At 33.7% G+C, this 18337-nt stretch overlaps 3 protein-coding genes across 4 annotated transcripts; 1 reads left to right on the top strand and 2 right to left on the bottom strand.

Moving 5' to 3' along the window:
• Window positions 1-347: 347 nt before the first annotated feature.
• On the bottom strand, window positions 348-1584 carry LOC11444596 (probable carboxylesterase 12). Its single transcript, XM_003607962.4, has one exon. It carries the CDS (start codon window positions 1426-1428, stop codon window positions 463-465), a length of 966 nt encoding a protein of 321 aa, XP_003608010.1. The 5' UTR covers window positions 1429-1584; the 3' UTR covers window positions 348-462.
• Window positions 1585-5263: 3679 nt separating this feature from the next.
• LOC11445231 (probable carboxylesterase 2) lies at window positions 5264-6625 on the bottom strand. The gene has a single exon (XM_003607965.3). It carries the CDS (start codon window positions 6440-6442, stop codon window positions 5489-5491), a length of 954 nt encoding a protein of 317 aa, XP_003608013.1. The 5' UTR covers window positions 6443-6625; the 3' UTR covers window positions 5264-5488.
• Window positions 6626-12266: 5641 nt separating this feature from the next.
• LOC11443441 (nodulation protein H) lies at window positions 12267-17820 on the top strand. 2 transcript variants are annotated; one of them, XM_024783040.2, is made up of 6 exons: window positions 12267-12607; window positions 12953-13170; window positions 13252-13510; window positions 16151-16330; window positions 17024-17179; window positions 17285-17820. In XM_024783040.2, the coding sequence occupies exons 1-6, from the start codon at window positions 12578-12580 to the stop codon at window positions 17456-17458; spliced, it is 1017 nt and encodes a 338-aa protein (XP_024638808.1). In that variant the 5' UTR covers window positions 12267-12577; the 3' UTR covers window positions 17459-17820. The 2 variants fall into 2 exon arrangements, with proteins under 2 accessions (XP_024638808.1, XP_003608017.1); XM_003607969.4 differs by having other exon boundaries at window positions 12268-12607; window positions 12935-13170.
• The last annotated feature ends 517 nt before the right edge of the window (window positions 17821-18337 follow it).

An 18337-nucleotide genomic window follows, 5' to 3' on the forward strand; every position in this document is an offset into this window, starting at 1 on the left:
CCTAAATCATTCACTATCAAGTTTAATGATGTATACACTAAATACAACCATGTGAAATAAAATGATTTTCTTGTAAACTGCTCCCAAATTTTGGTCGGAAGAAGCTAAATTTAAGATGTAGCAAGACATAACCAAGTTGAATCTTACTTAAGAATCCAAAACAAATTAGGGGTCATTCTTAAATTTGAACAGTTACACTAAATCAAGAACTCATAATTTTGTACTAAGATTGATAAGGTATTCTCATTACTCATTAGTAGTTATTGATGGTTAATTTATTAATAAGCAGATGCTAAAGTCAAATTATTAATAATCTTGTAACTGCAAGTAGAATACTACTAGTAGAGTGTAGACCAAGAAAACAGGTATTCCACAAATGCACGAGAGTTACATTACATTATTCATAATCATAAATTCATAATAGTAATTAGCATTTAGCAATGCATAACAGCATGCTTAAGGTTAACCACTATGATTAATAAAGGAAGCAATTTGATTGAGCAAAGAAATAGCGTTATCGCAATTTGGATTAAAGAGATGAAAAACATGTCCTTCACCTTTTGTCTCAATCACTTCCACAACACCACCATAACCAATTTTCTCAAGCAACTCCTTATAATACCAACCTCTATCCTTCAACGAATCATTCTCAGCAACACAAACCAAAACTCTCTTACAACCCAACCTCCCCAAATTCTTATCCTTACCCGGATTCAAAAACGGGTCATCGGATCCCGAACTTGTTGGACAAACAAACCTCCATAAATTATCAGCCAAAGATAAGTGTTCAGATTTCTCAGTAGCCTCAGATCCAACCCTTTCAACACCCCAAAAGAATGTATGAACCAAAACAATCCCTTCAAGGTTAATCCCTTGAAGCCCTTGAGTTCCAACACGAATAGCCATGTGATTTGCAATGTTTGCACCAGCACTGTCTCCTGCAAAGAACATTTTTCCAAAATCTGCATAACGGTTGATCCATTCATCAGAACCATTTCCATGCAAATGAGAAACGACCCATTTGAGGGAAGTCCATGAATCTTCGTATGCTATAGGAAGAGGGTGTTCTGGGGCTCTTCTGTAATCAACTGAAACAGCAATAACATTAGCTTTTGAAACGATGGTGTTGAGGAAATTGTGGTATGGTGGTGAGAAAGGTGTTTCTACGCAGAAACCACCACCATGGAAGTAAACAAGGAGAGGGAGTTTTTGGTTTGGAAATTGATCGTTGTTGAGTTTGGGAATGAAGATTCTGGCTGATATGTTTTGGTCTTTTGAGATGAGAATGTCTTTGGATTCTACGTTTGTTGTTGGATCAAAAGATGGAGGTACGATGTCGGATCCTATGAGTCTTTCTATGTGACCGTCTTTGTAGATTTTAATCATGGGTGAGAGATCAAGGACTACTTCGTTAGAGCTTGAATCCATTGGATAGAGATATGGTGAAGAAATTTTCAAGGGGTTCTTGTTTTCAGAGATGGAAGGAGGGGACAATAAATAATAAAAGATAGTAAATGTCGAAAAGCATAACAAATGGCTAACTTTTAGTTTCCTTCAACAACAAAAAAAAGGCTAACTTTTGGTTGGTGGCAAGTGATTATGACACTACTTTTCAAGAATTAGGATCACCTACTACTACGTTTATTTAAGAAGAGTTTTCTAATTTTTGTAGGTTCTTGTTAAAGAGGAGTGCTTCTAATACACTATTTAACGATTTCATATCAAGAAAATATTCTTTAAAAAAATTAAATATTTTAATTTTTAATATATTAAATATACAAATATTTATAATAATTTAACACTTATGATGATTAGAGAGGATCTATGCGACACTCGTTAACATTTTTCTCATTTTTATAGTCATGTTATTAATATGTGCTTTAAGTCAAAATTTCTACGAATAGCAAGTATTTATTGCAAAAAATTAATTTTTAACTTTTTGAGAAATAAATTTGCATAATTTCTAAGACAAAATTTTCAAACTGAGTTTTTTAAAATGCATCCTTATGGCATATGTTGGCATTTTCCTAATTTTTATACATGTAAAACTAATTTTACACATGTATCCAATTACATCACATCAAAGTGTTATTTTTATAAGTTAATGTTATTGTCATATAATAGAAGAGTCGGTTATTGGTGGTGCGAAGCAATCGCTGTAGTGGTTCACAATGGTTGGAGTTGATCCTTCACCGATGCTGAAGGTGTGCAAGCAAAGACACTTTAATGCACAAGTCAACGAGGTTTTTTAACGTACTTTGAAAGAGGTTGCTCCTATGAGAATGTGTACCTTGTTTTCGGTGAGACACACCATATTTATGGACCATGGGCGTTGATATGTCGGTTTTTTCATATGAGATTGTTGGATTGCCGAAGAATCCAACGGCTTTCCTCAATGAACAATGTTTTGGATCTTTAGAAGAGCACATGATTATACAAAGGTCGAGTCTTCTATCGATTGGAGAGTCATGCTCCCGAATGAGGATGCTCAAGTTCAACACTTCCACATCTCAGACTCTTTATAACCTTCTTTATGACATCCTCTTCCCATTTGAGATCCACCGGTTCTTATCAATGGCCATGGCACACTGTTTGTGTATAGCACCAATTAGAAGTGGCAACTACAATTACAAAAACAACGGTGACGCACATGTGTACAAAATATTAACTCCAAACCACCGCTAGAAATCGCAATCATATAACTTTTTTTAGTAAAGTAATAAATCATAACTTTAAGACTAATATATTTAATATGGAAAATATTCGAATATAATTTTTGTACATTGCAAATTTTACTAAAACAGTTTTTTATGGACCATGGGCGTTGATATGTCGGTTTTTTCATATGAGATTGTTGGATTGCCGAAGAATCCAACGGCTTTCCTCAATGAACAATGTTTTGGATCTTTAGAAGAGCACATGATTATACAAAGGTCGAGTCTTCTATCGATTGGAGAGTCATGCTCCCGAATGAGGATGCTCAAGTTCAACACTTCCACATCTCAGACTCTTTATAACCTTCTTTATGACATCCTCTTCCCATTTGAGATCCACCGGTTCTTATCAATGGCCATGGCACACTGTTTGTGTATAGCACCAATTAGAAGTGGCAACTACAATTACAAAAACAACGGTGACGCACATGTGTACAAAATATTAACTCCAAACCACCGCTAGAAATCGCAATCATATAACTTTTTTTAGTAAAGTAATAAATCATAACTTTAAGACTAATATATTTAATATGGAAAATATTCGAATATAATTTTTGTACATTGCAAATTTTACTAAAACAGTTTTTTATGGACCATGGGCGTTGATATGTCGGTTTTTTCATATGAGATTGTTGGATTGCCGAAGAATCCAACGGCTTTCCTCAATGAACAATGTTTTGGATCTTTAGAAGAGCACATGATTATACAAAGGTCGAGTCTTCTATCGATTGGAGAGTCATGCTCCCGAATGAGGATGCTCAAGTTCAACACTTCCACATCTCAGACTCTTTATAACCTTCTTTATGACATCCTCTTCCCATTTGAGATCCACCGGTTCTTATCAATGGCCATGGCACACTGTTTGTGTATAGCACCAATTAGAAGTGGCAACTACAATTACAAAAACAACGGTGACGCACATGTGTACAAAATATTAACTCCAAACCACCGCTAGAAATCGCAATCATATAACTTTTTTTAGTAAAGTAATAAATCATAACTTTAAGACTAATATATTTAATATGGAAAATATTCGAATATAATTTTTGTACATTGCAAATTTTACTAAAACAGTTTTTTTTGCAGTGATCTAATAACTAAAAATTTGCGATGATTAATCTTCATCGAAGAATGTACAAGGTATATAAGAAAAGTTATCTCCTCTCAGCTGAATTTGTTCGACGTTGAGTTATAATTTCTTTTATTTCTTTATTTACAATTAGCACCAATGTTATTTTTAACTTTTGTAGAAAACTCAATTCCTAAACAGCTGGCCTTAGTTTTTTAGTGAGAGAAACTTCAACTTTTCCCTAAACTTTCTTTCTTCTTCATTCATCGAGAATGGGTGGTTTTAGGTCATTTTTTTAACCCAAAAGCACCCATCTACATCTTTTTTTCCCTTTTCTTTCAATAAATAAGTGATTTTCACATATATCAAGTTTTTTCTTTTGTGCTTTTTGTGATTTCGTCGTCTAAGTGCGGCGTTGTGTTGTTCGCCGTCTTATGCGACGTTTGATTTCACGTCTTGTCGCAGTGTTCGTTTAGTTCCTATTGAAAGATCGACATCGTCAATTACAAACAAATTCAATCAATAATTTGAGCGTCAACGTTGCAGATCCGGAAGCATGGGTATTTCAGTGACTTAGATTTTATCATATTATTTGTAGGCATTGTATAGTTGTATGCTATTAACTTGGATGTTGTGAGTTTGTTCGCATATTCTCCCTTTATGTTTTCAGCGATGTGTGTATCTAATATACTCTACCAATTTGACTAAATGAATATTGTCTTGTTTTTTTTTTAAAAAAACAAAAACAAACTTTTGTAGAATTAACACCATAGTTTTTTTTTTTATGAAGAGGATTTTTTTGTTGTTTTTGCAACCAATGTTGATATGAAAATAAAAGTAGGGTATGAGTAGAACTTGATTGCACACTTTTTTTTTAAAGATCATTGATGTGTTTCAATTTTGGATTTCTTTTTTGAAAAATGCTAAAAGTTACGAAAGATTTGTGCACGAAACTACACGAACATCATTGCAACTTATATTTTACATTATGTTTCTCATCAATTTTTCCAATAATGAAAGATAATTCAGAAGTAACATGACAGAAAATAATCTTTGATCAATAACCACTGGAAAAATCAAATCCATAATGTGGAAATACATGGTTAGCTGATCCATTTATTGAAGAGTGAAGTCAAAAGTTAGTTTAAATTGTTTGGGAAAAAAAACAATTATTAATATGGTGAACTCCAGCAAATTATAATGATTTCTCATGTAACTGAATTTATATGGTGAAATTTTATTACTACAAGGTAGCAACCATGCGTGGAATAGTTGTTTTCCTGGCGTTCGTGCATTTCGTGCTGCAACCTTTTCGTAACATATAGCATTACTCTTCTTTTTTTTACATTTGACAAAGTTCTCAAATATTTTTTAGTGTAACCAGTCAATATTGTGATCCAAACCAACTCATTGTATATCGATTTGATTCGGTTTTGATCTTAATCTCCAAAATATGTAAATTTCATACAAAACCATGAAATCACACGCAATAACAATAGATAAATTAAAGGAAAAAACAAAAATACATTCATTATAAATGTACATATGGACATCGAGAATTCAACACAAGTTACAAACCAAAAGTGATCAAAATTAAAAACTAAACAAATTACTCCATCTGGTAGTACTAAATTATTCAAGGTCCCATAGTCCCAAAAACACTCCAACACTCGATTTTAGTATTAAAGTCACTCTCACAGCAGAGTCACAATGACGAAGAAGAACGAACGTCTTTCTCAACCTGTATCATAAAAGATCCGAACCTTTTAACAAGATCCACAGATTTTTCCTTGGTAGGGTCAAACAAATGAAACACATGTCCTTCATCTTCTGCTTCCACCATCTCCACCACCCCATTCCACCCACTTTTCTTCACTGCTTCATAATAGTTTCTTCCTCTTTCCCTCAGAAAATCCTTCTCCGCCACAAAAACAAGCACTTTCCCACATCCTAAACCTGAAAGCTTTGGATCCTTAGCTGCATGGATCTTCACGTCATCAAATCCACCATAAGTAGGGTACAGAAACTCAACAAGCTCGTCTTTCTCATCGTTTCCAAAGTATGGATGAATCAACACCATTCCTTGAAGCTTCAAACCACCAAAACCTTCCGATGCACCTCTCATAGCCATGTTATGTGCTAGGTTTGCACCAGCACTGTCACCGGCGAAGAAAACAATGTCTTGATCAACATGGTCTTTGATCCATGGCTCAGAAGCTTTTGAAACCCATTGAATAGCTTCCCATGTATCATCATAAGCAATGGGAAGAGGATGTTCTGGAGCTAGACGATAATGGACGGAGAAAACAACAACGTTTGCATGGGCAACGATGTTGTTGAGGTGACGGTGGTAGCCAGGGTTATAGGGAGTGCAAATACAGAAAGCACCACCGTGGATGTAGATGAGGAGAGGTAATTTTGTAGAAGGAGTGGCGTTTGGTGGGAGATAGAGACGAGCTCCGATGCCGGTGTTAGGGTTGATGGTGATGTCTTTGGATATAACGCCGGTTAATGGATCAGTGCCGGTTGGGGTGGTTTCGGTGCCGAGGAAGCGTTCGACGCGGCCGTCTTTGTACTGACAGAAGAGGCGAGGGAATTCACGGAGGATTTCATTGGAGTTTTGATCGGAGGAGACGATTTTGTTTTGGAAAACTTCCATGGTGAAAATTGAATGAAAAGAGAAGGGAGAAGATTTGTTTTGAAGAGAGAAAGAGTGAGTGAGGTAAGGGAAAGAAAAAGAAGAATGAGGGAACGGTTTAATTGATTTGTCTAACTCTAACGTAAGGTAGTTTTGTTGTTTCTTTCTTTAGGTATGACTTTCGTAAGTTACGTTTAGCTTTCCATTCAAGTGATGGTCAATTCATCTTGTTTGTGGTTAGAATATTTTGTCCAATCAACTTTCTTTTAAAACAATTCACTATTTATTTTTGGCAAGTTTAAAGTACGAGTTGTAGATACTCCTTTTCTCTAAATATAGCATTGCTCTTCGCCAAAACATAATGAACTTTTCAACATAAAATTTATCAATTGATTTTTTTTTTTTTAAATGTGCTTTTACGATACTTATTAAAAATACCTTTTTCTCTCAACAAAAAAAAATACCTTTTATTTTTTGTTTTTATTTTGACTTAAATGCAATTTTGGTCATCATCAACTTATTTGAAATTTTAATCCCCCATTTTAAAACACCCGAGTCCCCCTATTTTACATTTTTTGGGTTTTTCAACTTAATTAAAATTTTAGTCCCCCCATTTTAAAAATCATTGCCCCCCCCCCCCCCCCCCCCCCCCCCCTCCTTCTTTTATACTTACATTTTATTTTCAACTTATTTGAAATTATGGTCCCCCTATTTTATAATTTTTGGGTTTTCTATTGTCAAACGGTTTTGGTCTCATTAATATCAAAATTTAATTAAAAAATAGAAAATTAATTAAATTTTAAGAAGGAAAGGAATCATATTGGTGGAAGATGAACCCTTATTCTTCTTCTTATCATTGATTTTCTTTAGCAAAAGTCAATATAACTTCTTTGGCACATGAGTTCATTTCTTCATCGTATTAATTAAAATGGTTACACTTTTTTTTCACATTCAACAGCAAGTGTAAAGGGTAATTGTTTAGATTTTGTTTCAAACCAATAAAACTAATACCGACCCATAGAACTTCAAAAATGACATGCTTGAAGAACATAAATGATATGCTTGAACGAAAAAAGAACAAAAATGACATGCTTGAAGAATGTAACCGAAAACGAGAAGGAATGGATGAACGAATTTCGATGTCAAATACGAGAAAGAATTGGTATGATTTGAATATATGAAGGAATTTCAAATTCAAAAATGAGGTTGAATGAGTCTGATTCGAAAATAGACGAATGAATTCGAAAGAAATCAGGGATTTTAAAAATTAGGGTTCATATGCCATATCATTAAAACACGATGACTAAACTTGATAACATGGTAGATGTAGAGATTAGAGACACATGGTTGCAAAAAATATTGACAGAGAATAAAGACGGAATTTTCTACAAAGCTTTTGGACAAGAGATCAATAGGCGGCGGATAATAGAAATATACTCCATCTGTCCCAAATTGTACGACGATTTGGGCATTTCACACATATTAGGAAATGTAATTAATATTATGTGAGAAAGAGATATTATGAGTTGTTTTACAAAATTGTCCTTAATAAATGATATGGGAAAAATAAATAAAAGAATTGAAAGAAGAAAGAGTAATAAATAATTAAAGATATAATAGGAAAAGTAACATTAATGTTTTATTGGAATTGTAAAGTGACATATAATCTGGGACAAATTATTTTTCTAAAGTGACATACAATTTGGGACAGATGGAGTATTTCTCTAAGAATGTGAATCTCTAAGGAGTAGATTTTACACCAAAAATGTTATAAACATGTCAGCAATATGGGCATATACTTCAAGGCGAACATTAGTCCGCAGAGTTACTAGGGGAAATTTTAATAACATTAATCACAAAATTCAAAGTAACTTATTGTCTTATTTCTAACTTATTGTCTACCTTTGATTTTCAGGTTCTCGCTATCCCTCTATACCTAAGGACAAAGATGGACATGACAATAGTGGGTGGGGAGGAGTCAACACTACATATTTCACAGTTAAAAGTGCCTATAATTCTCATAACACTAGTTCTCAACCCATAGAGGGAGATTGAAGGTATTGTGGAGCTGGAAAGGCCAAATCAAACATTTATGTGGGTGGCGGCTCATGAGCGGTTACTCACTAATTATCAAAGGAGCAAATGGCGTGTTGGACCTTCTCTTATGTGCTCTGACTGTGATAGAGAAATTGAGACCACTATTCATGTTTTGAGGGATTGTTCCATCGCAATCCTTGCCATTTCGAGTATTGCTCTCATTAGACTTCTTATGTCAGGATATGGGTCAAATAATAAATATTCCTTTTTGGGTGGTCTACGAGCTGCACTCTTTCTTATGTATGGCGCAACCCAATCTTTTTTTTTTCTTTCAAATTTCGTAAATAAATCGCGAATATGGTCTTAGTAATAAAGACCCAAGTTTCCTTTGGATCCCAATTCCAATAGGACATGAATAAGGTTAATTCATTCAAATCAAATCTCTATTTTTCTCTCTTTAAATTGTAGGGATTAAATCTTCAAGAATATCAATCATCAGGTGCATGATATTCAAAATAAAAGTGTACAACAATTTTTATGGTGGTGTACTAGCACAAGTGGAAGTGGAGGAACAAAACCAATTTTGAGGATGACTTCCAACGTCTTCCTGGTCCAACTTACATGATTCTCGAGATGGCTGAAGACATATACAAATACACACGTTGTCCTATAAATATTTGCCAATGTGACACTATTTTCATTAGTTGAAAAGACAATAGGATGGGTCGATTAAGTTTATCTGTGACGGAGCCTACAAAAAAATTTTAGGTCTATCTTTTTGCGGTGGGCTCTTTCAAAACTTTAATGGTTGATGACAGTCAGTCATTTGTTACTTTTAGTGTCATTTGCATGATGTCTTGAGTTCACAAGCAAGCTTAAACAACAAGGAAAGCATGAAAAATACAAGATTTTGAAGAAATAGTTGTTTTGATGTTTTTATTGAGTCTGTAGCAATTTTAGACAGCCCGGGGGTGTAAAAAGCAGAAATTTTGGAAGTGCTGGAAATTGGCAACCGTGGCGCGATTTTGAGTGGCGTGGCACAATTTTGTGACCAGAATGAAGGTTTGGTTCTACCACGAAAATCGTGGTACGATTTCTGGTGGCGTGGCACGATTTTGCAGAATCGGGGCGCGATTTTATGAGGCGTGGTGCAATTTTGGATGCAGAAAATGTTGCCTATTTAAGCTGAAGACTATTATGAAAACAAGGGTTACGATTTTGGAGAGCTAAAGTGCGATTTTGACACCCAGAAGATTGCAGAAGAGGCGATTTCATCATCTCTAATCCAGTTTATGTATGTTTTAATTCTTTCATTGATTATACTATTTGTAAACTCAATTATGAGTAACTAAATCTCTTAGAGATTAGGTCTGAGATGAATCCTTCTAACCCTAATTGATCCATGTTGTTGTGAAACTCTATTTATTATTAATGACAATTTAGTTTTTATTCAATTCAATTGTTCTTGATGCTTTTTATATCCTGATCAAATATAAACATGATTTAGTGAGAACGAATGACTTGACTACTGACCCTAGCTTTCGACTTAGATCTAATTGAACTGTTCTAATAAACATGATTAGTCTAGGAATGGATAATCGTTTGTTAGTGATATTAGGTTAACGTGCTTTAAACCTTTGAGAATTATTAGACCACCTGAGGAATTAGGGGCTGTAGTTTTAGAAGAGGGTCCTAACTCAAGGGATTGATTATGGCTATTTTGTTAACTATCGTGGAACTAGAAAATCATTAATACGAATAGGTGCAGTATACCAATTAGGGGAACATCGATGATTCGAAAGACCTGATCTCATCTCTCTCCTTGTCTTTTCCAAAACTATCTTATTTTATGTTATTTACTTTTTATGCACACCAACCTACTGCCTCGGGCACTAAAAGAAATTTACACATCCTAGATATTAACGTTATTGCTAAATTGAGATTAACACAGTCCTCGTGGATACGAACTTAATTTTATTACTTCGATAGTTTTAGTACACTTGCTAAAAGTCTATCAATGGTAAATGGATTAAAGGATACTCTTGAAAAATTGGAACCTATGATACTTTTCGTGCTAAAATAGGGGAATATACTTGGGAATGTAGCTTGCTTGGGGACAAGCTTTCCACCATCTTCAAATGGAAAGCGACTCGAAAACTCTGGCTGACATGATCACCGAGAAAGCTAAAATCGATGGCAAAAAGCCCACATTGGTGTGTCATGCACAAGAGCTTTTAAAGTTGAATTGGCAAGTGCATTTCGATCATACCTGGCGGGACAAAAATAGAAGTGCTGATTGGATGACTAATTTTACCTTTTCTCTAATTTTTTTTTAACATTTTTGCTATGGAGACTCTTCTTAGTGAGGTCTCTGGTCTTCCTTTTTATGATATTTTCTAGGCTTGCATAACCTATAAAAATAATATTACAGTTGATTTGGTAGCTACCAAAAACATTATTTGTAGGGGTTAAAATTAGAACTCTAGATTTATGATTTCTTCACACTTAAAGTGTGTGAATCTTATCATTAGACTATTAAACAAAAAAAAAATTAACTTACAAAAGCTCTAATTCAACTAGCAAAAATATCAAATTGTTAGATCATACACCATGATTGAAATTCGAACCCAATCATTTCGATGTGATCAAAGGAAAAATCTTATTAAATTTGTGTATTTATTACATTAAAAATTAAATTCTTAACTTTTTAAAAAATTATGTATTTCTTCATAGAAATTTTTTAAGAGGGTATCAAAGTACTCGTTAATAAGATCCCGTAAAGAAAATTAGCTTCCTTCTACATTTAAACTTTAAGAAATGTTAACTTATGTCATTGGGGCACAAATTTAGAAACTAAATATAAAAACTTTATTTGGAAATTGTACATTCAATATATTAAAAATTAAAAATTTTATGTTTTCAATACAAAAGTTACTTTTTAATTTAACATGACCCTTAAACTTTTATTGGCACGTTCTGCGCCATACTTAATGCACCTGTTGTGTAAGAAAGACCCATGCTTTAAATTTGGATAATTACTTTTCAATGTGTCTAGAAGCAATAATCATGCTCATTGACATTTCCTTTTAATTTAAAAATCTTGTTAAACGGCAAGACTGCGCAATCAACAACGTGGGTAGAAAATCTATAATATCGTCAACATTTATTTTTGGTGATAGAAAATTGTCAACAGTTTTTGTATTAATTTTGGTAACATCTTAATTTCTTCTCTTAAGTACATTTGGTAGGAATATTTCTTATACATTTTTTTTTGAAAAAAAAATTAAAAAAGCCAAGATTTCATTCATATTTTCTTTTTACAATTATCCAAATGGCTTTGATAATTCAAAGCCAAGAAAAGAAAAAAAAAAGCTCCTGTTCCAAATGGCTTTCATAATTCAAAGTTTAATCGAAAAATAAAAATATAAAATTCAATCAAAAAGTAAATAAAATTAGATAACAAATTTTTTCACCCAAAATCAATTCATAATTCATATTTGATGGGAGAAGTTTCATTTTAAATAACCAAACAACACATCCAAAAACAAATTAGTTTATATGGTAAGAGATTTAAAACTTATAAATAAGTCGTCACGAGTTCGATCAATGCTCTTGCGTATACATAAGTCATTGCTAAAGTACGCAGAAACATAATTAATGTTATATTGATTTGGTCATACTCAACCCTAATGAAATTGAAAAGAGTGTTGCTGTGCACTTGCCAGGTGTGAGTTACAAGATAAATCAACGAATTTGTTTATTTCTGTATTCATTATTACAAAAAAAACAACGGTCTAAATTTAGTTAGAATCCACTAAACACTTCATCATTTCGTTCTTCACAATACCAAAAAAATGAAGCAAGATTAAGAAATAAAAAAATAAATAAAATAACAGAAAAAGAAAAAGAAAAAAAGCTCAGTGGAAAACACACACCCCATAATCAATCAACAAAACAATCCCTTTTTCTTTTCCTACAATTTTTTTTTATCAAATCCATGGTTGTTGCAGGTTTCTGCAATGAGAGCTGAAAAAATTGCTTTACATTAAACAAATTTCCAAAAGGGTATCCAAAAAATGCATCTTTATCCACATTCCTTTTGATTTGAGCTCAGCAACAATGGCAGATGATCTTTCTTCCTTCACCAAGGTTAGTGTTTTTCTTTCCTTTTTCACTTTCCTATTTACCTTATAGGTGAAAGATTCTATCTTTGATTTTGTTTTTTCATGGGTTGTCACATGAATTTGTCCGATCTGGTTTATTAAAATAACCCTAATGAGATTTTTTTGTTTTTTGTTTTTTGTTTTTAAGGTTAATGGGTTGTTAGCTTTTTGATTTGGTTGTGTAGATTCTGTGGGGTTAATCTATTCAATGTTGTTTATGTACTGGATCAAAAAAGTTATGATTTTTTTTAGCATATTAATTGATTAATTAATAATGAATCAATTTTAATAATGTTGTAGTTAATGGTTACAGGATGTTTTGCTTGTGAAGGGTTTGAAGAATTCTACGTTGGTTTGGAGGTTGATTGTGTTGGCTTTTGCAATGGTTTGTGGTGTGTATATATGTTCTATTTGTTTGAAGCAGATAAGCACTGGTAGCAGAATTGGTTTTCTTGATATCAATGTTATTCAAAAGCCTTGTCCTGAACCTAACATTGAACCTTGGGAGATTCCTTATGTGCACTATCCAAATCCCAAAACTTATAGCAGGTGATTGAATTTTAAGAGTAGAATAAGAGATTTTGTTTCTGAATTTTACTGATATTGACTGCATCGTATTTTGTTTGTTAGGGAGGAATGCAGGTGCCACCCGGTGCGGTATTTTACTATTCTGTCGATGCAGAGATCTGGGAGTGGATGGTTTGAGACGTTTTTAAATAGTCATCCTAACATAAGCTCAAATGGGGAAATCTTTTCGGTTAAGGTTAGAAGGAGTAATATAACGACAATAACTGAGACTTTGGACACAATTTATAATCTAGACTGGTTTAATAGTGCTTCTAAAAATGAGTGCACGGCTGCTGTTGGCTTGAAGTGGATGCTTAATCAGGTAAAGTTTGTTTTATTCTTGTTTGGTTACTTGGAGTTGTGTTTTTGGTGCATCTTTCAAAAGGGAAGTTGATTCTTTTTGGTATTCTGGTATTAAATTCAAATGAAGTCCGAAAAACCAACATTAAAATGGTGAATAGGAACAATAATATGATGCTTTGAAATGCATTTGTTTATTGGAATATATCCTACTATCCTTTAGTAACCTACAATATCTCAGATGATTTTTGACCAATATATCTGTCGATTTATATGGGATTTAGAGGAAAGTATTTTTTTTATGTCCAAAGTGTTGCTTGTGAGTTGTGAAGGTATATGTTTGCTGATTCTTTTCTTTCTATTTTAAAAAGGATTGCAGAACAATGTTACATGAAAGGAAAAGAAGGGTTGTAGAATTATCAATTATGTCTCAAACTCGCTCTCTTTTTCACACACACAAACACTGACATGAGTTATGCTGTTGATGATGCATGCATTCGCCTTCACTTGTTATCAGTAACGCTGTTATTTAAACATTTTTCTGATTGTTCTGTTGAACTGCTGCTGTTATAAAGAATCAGTAGAGATTAACTGGATGGGTTTTCCGTTAACGCTTTTATTTGTGTTTATTTGCCACATTTTAATTGCTGCTTCCCAGATGATACATTTGTTTAGAAATGTGGGTGCATAATATGTTGAAAGTTCAGTGAGATTTAGGTCGGTCTTTCTTCTTGTCGAACACTTTCGCATAAGATGGATGGTTCTTGGAGTTACTTTAAAAGTATACAACATAAACAAGTCTGCATGTACAATAATAGAATTTGATCAAGAATGAAATACGTCTCTAGTGTGGGAAGATGACCTTCAGTACTTGGGTACCCTAGAATGTAGAAGTTCTTTACTGCTAGGAGCCCAAATTTAGGAAGAAGAAATTGTATTATTGATTGAAAATAGAAGTATTACCTTCTTTTCTCCCTAAGGTCCTAACTGAAAAGAGATGATACTCTCTCTGTCCAACCCTAAGGTCCTAACTGAAAAGATACCGAATAAATATTCCCTTCCTTTCTCCCTCCCCTGACAATCACGTTGTGTATGCTCATTAATTGCCGCTTTAACAATCCTTCTCTAGCTTTCTGTGCAGCCAATTTTTTGGACTTAGGCCCAATTTCTTAAAAACCACATCCTCCGGACTTACCAATTCGAACAAGAAATAATAATATTTTGTTTCTCCCGTTCGAATGGATAAATTTGGAAAAACTGTGATTTCCCTGTCCTGATGGGTAAATCCGGATGAGAGTGGCTTCTAAGAACCACATGTGATGGGAAAAGTTGCTCTCACCGTCAATAAAGTTCGGTGAATAGTACTTTATTATGTTATATTAATCTCTAATGGTAGTATTTTCACTCTTTTCAATTACTTAACTTCTACTAATATTTAATACCCATTCTTTCAAAAGGATATTTGGGGTACTGCTAGGTTACTTTTCTAATATTGAAAGCTAAGCATTGTGGTTGCTCATATTTGTCTTTCCTTTCTTGCAGTAGTTAATCAGATATTTCCAGTGCGTTATATATATACATGGGTAATGCTAATACACACCCACATGAATTTTAGAAGGTGTGTATTAGCATGTTACACCTATTTACTTTGAACAAAAAGTACCCTTTTTCTTCAATTGTCACTAAAAGCATGCATCTTAAAGTAATTTTGCCATTCTTACTCATCATTTTCTCTCTCTTGCTCTAAAACAATCACATTTTAGCACATGGAAAGAAGAAAACCTTCTTCTACACCTAAAAAAAAAAAACCCCTCTTCTAATTTTATTTATCGTTTTGATTAACCAACACCAAAATTTCTATTTCAATTGTCTTTTATTATGAACCACCTCTGCTGTTGGAAAAAAACCAAACATTGCCGTCCATGATTTTTGATAGATACCTTCGTTCCCTCTCTGTTCATCAGCACAGGGTTAACAATTTGTGTCAAAACTAAAGCTATTGAAATTCCAATACCAAAAGGACAAACTTAACATATTCTTTTGGTAGAAGACAAACTTAACATATAATGACACAACAAAATGTGTAGCTAGCAGAACCAGAAATGTGATTGAAGTAGCTTGGATTCCAGCAATGAAGAGGGGTGGTCGTGTTTTGGAGAGAGAACATGATGGTAGTAGTTCAAAGCCTCTTTACGGGAAAAATAAGAAAAAATCGGAAAATTAATTTTATGTTTTCAAAAAACAAATGAAATTACTTTCTTACCCTTTAGTTTAAGTTATTTAAAAAGAAAAGAAATGGTTTTTAAGTCCAAAGTAAAAAGGTGTATGATGCTAATGCACACCTTCTAAAATTCAAATGGGTGTACATTAGCATTACCCACACACACACATACATATATATATATATAATGCGACTAAGGCCCAGGAAAACGAAAACAACCTAAGAAACAAGCCTGCCAAATCAAAAGCACCTAAGAACTCAGTTTTTCAACAGCTGGATTTTGTATTGCCTACATGATATGGATTTCTTTATTTTTTAGCTAACTTAATATTGGACATGTTATTGACTGTATATTGTATTATTATAAACTTACTATATAAGGGAGCTGAGGATGTCATACTATTGTATTGTTAATTGACTCTATGTTGTGATTTAATGCAGGGATTGATGCAGCATCATGAACAAATTGCCGAGTACTTTAGAATACATGGTGTTTCAGTCATATTTCTTTTCAGAAAGAACCTTTTGCGCCGGATGATTTCTGTACTTGCAAATGAATATGATAAGAATGCTAAGATATTAAATGGCACTCACAAATCCCATGTTCATTCACCCAAGGAGGTCTGTCTCTATATTTTGTTGTGGATTTGTACTCATGCGTGAGTAAAAATATGTCCCTGGTTGTACATTTGCATGAGTGCTTCAAAGCGACACTAGGTGCTTTGAGTTGGTTGAAATGTGAGTAAACTGCCTACTCTGTCCTCCAAAGTCATGATATCATCACATTAGCCCCCTATAGATTTTATCACCAAATTAGTCTCTCAGACAATTGAACTATTACTGAATTTTTCCTCAAGAAGTCTTCATCAAACCAGTCACTGATATATAAAATTGTAACCAAATTAGCCTTCTTTTTGTCACCAGCACAGTGATTCGTATGATGAATTTAAGAGAGACTAATTGGTGAAAATTCTTTGGAGGACTAATAAGGTGACACGTTGATCTTTGACAAGCAAATTTATGAAGAAAAGAAATCTTTAAGAGGACTAATTTGAATTCCTTGATCTTTGGAGGACCAAGTTGAGGGTTTACTTTTGATGTATTATTCTTTTTTTTTTTTTTGGTCAAGTAGCCTAGTGGCTATAGCTCACACATATTAAATGTGGAGAAGTGGGGTGTCCAGGGGTCGAACCCCGGCCCCTGCATATATTATGCAATGTCCCTACCAACTGAGCTAAGCTCACGGGGACTTTTGATGTATTATTCGACTAAAAATATTTACACTTTGTTAATAAATTCTAACTATGTTTTCAGGCAGAAATACTTGCAAAATACAAACCCACACTCAATTCAACACTGCTGATTAAAAACCTAAAGCAAGTAAATGATACAACCACCAAGGCTTTAGAATCTTTCAAAAGCACAAGGCACATCATGCTATACTATGAAGATGTTGTAAAAAACCGCACAGTAAGTCACACCACCTCTGCATGATTCCTACTTCATCTTCCTTTTATATATGCCTAAAAAAGTTTCTTGACGGTTCACTAATTCACTTGTCTCTCTTGTTTTCAGAAACTAATGGACGTTCTGGAATTTCTTAAGGTTCCTCAAGTGAATTTAAAGAGTCGTCAGGTCAAGATTCATAAAGGATCTTTATCGAGCCAAGTTGAAAACTGGAATGATGTGACCAAAACACTCAACGGCACACAATATGAGAGTTTCCTCCATGAAGATTACCGTAGGTAAACTGATGGGTATGTACATACCACGTTTTGCCTTTTCTTTTAACCCTTCCTACGCCGTTAGCATTCTTCTAATCTTTGCTCACAAGTCGCCACTCGAGCCAACAGGAAAGCCATCCTGTTGAAATTTTTGCCAGGCCGCTCTCACATTTTTGTAGTAAGTTTTTTGTTGTTAATTTGTCTGCCAATTCAATTAAATATTTAATTCATTCTTTGTAACTTTTCCACTTCACTGTTTTGAACACTTGTATTGAAGCCATCAAGAGAATTTGCAATTGTCAATGTCAAGATGATTTCCTTTCTCCATCCCCATATATATATATGATCTATAGATAGATATTTATAATGGATTGAGAAATATTTGAAGCCTCAGATTTCATAAAATTTGTCAATGTTAAGCACAAATGTCTTTTGAGGGTATTGAAGGGCAGTGTGATTAAAAGCAAATGTCTTTAGCTGCAAACAGCTGTGGACATTTTGATGCACACAGCTGGGACTGAGTTGTATTCTGAGGCAGAAAATGGAAGGTAGCTGTAGGTAAGTAAGTAGCTTGATGATTAAGAGAAAATCTCATGAGTAATCATATTTTAAAAAAAGTAAGTTTGATATTTGAGTAATGCATGCATCTTATCAATGATTGTAACTAACTGTACAACCTACTAATCATCATAATATTGCATTGGCAAATAACAAAATATAAATAAATTCACATAGCAGTGTAATAGGTGGTAAAGTTCATTGCAATATTTCATCACATATCATATTTCTATCCAACTAATTATTTACCGTGTCTTAATATTTTATCGTATAGTTTTTCTAAATCTTCTTCTGGCCCTATTTATTTGATTATCCTCTATCTGATCCACTCTTGTCGTAAAACCTA

This window comes from Medicago truncatula, chromosome 4 (assembly GCF_003473485.1).
Source record: "Medicago truncatula cultivar Jemalong A17 chromosome 4, MtrunA17r5.0-ANR, whole genome shotgun sequence".
Taxonomy (NCBI): Eukaryota; Viridiplantae; Streptophyta; class Magnoliopsida; order Fabales; family Fabaceae; genus Medicago; species Medicago truncatula.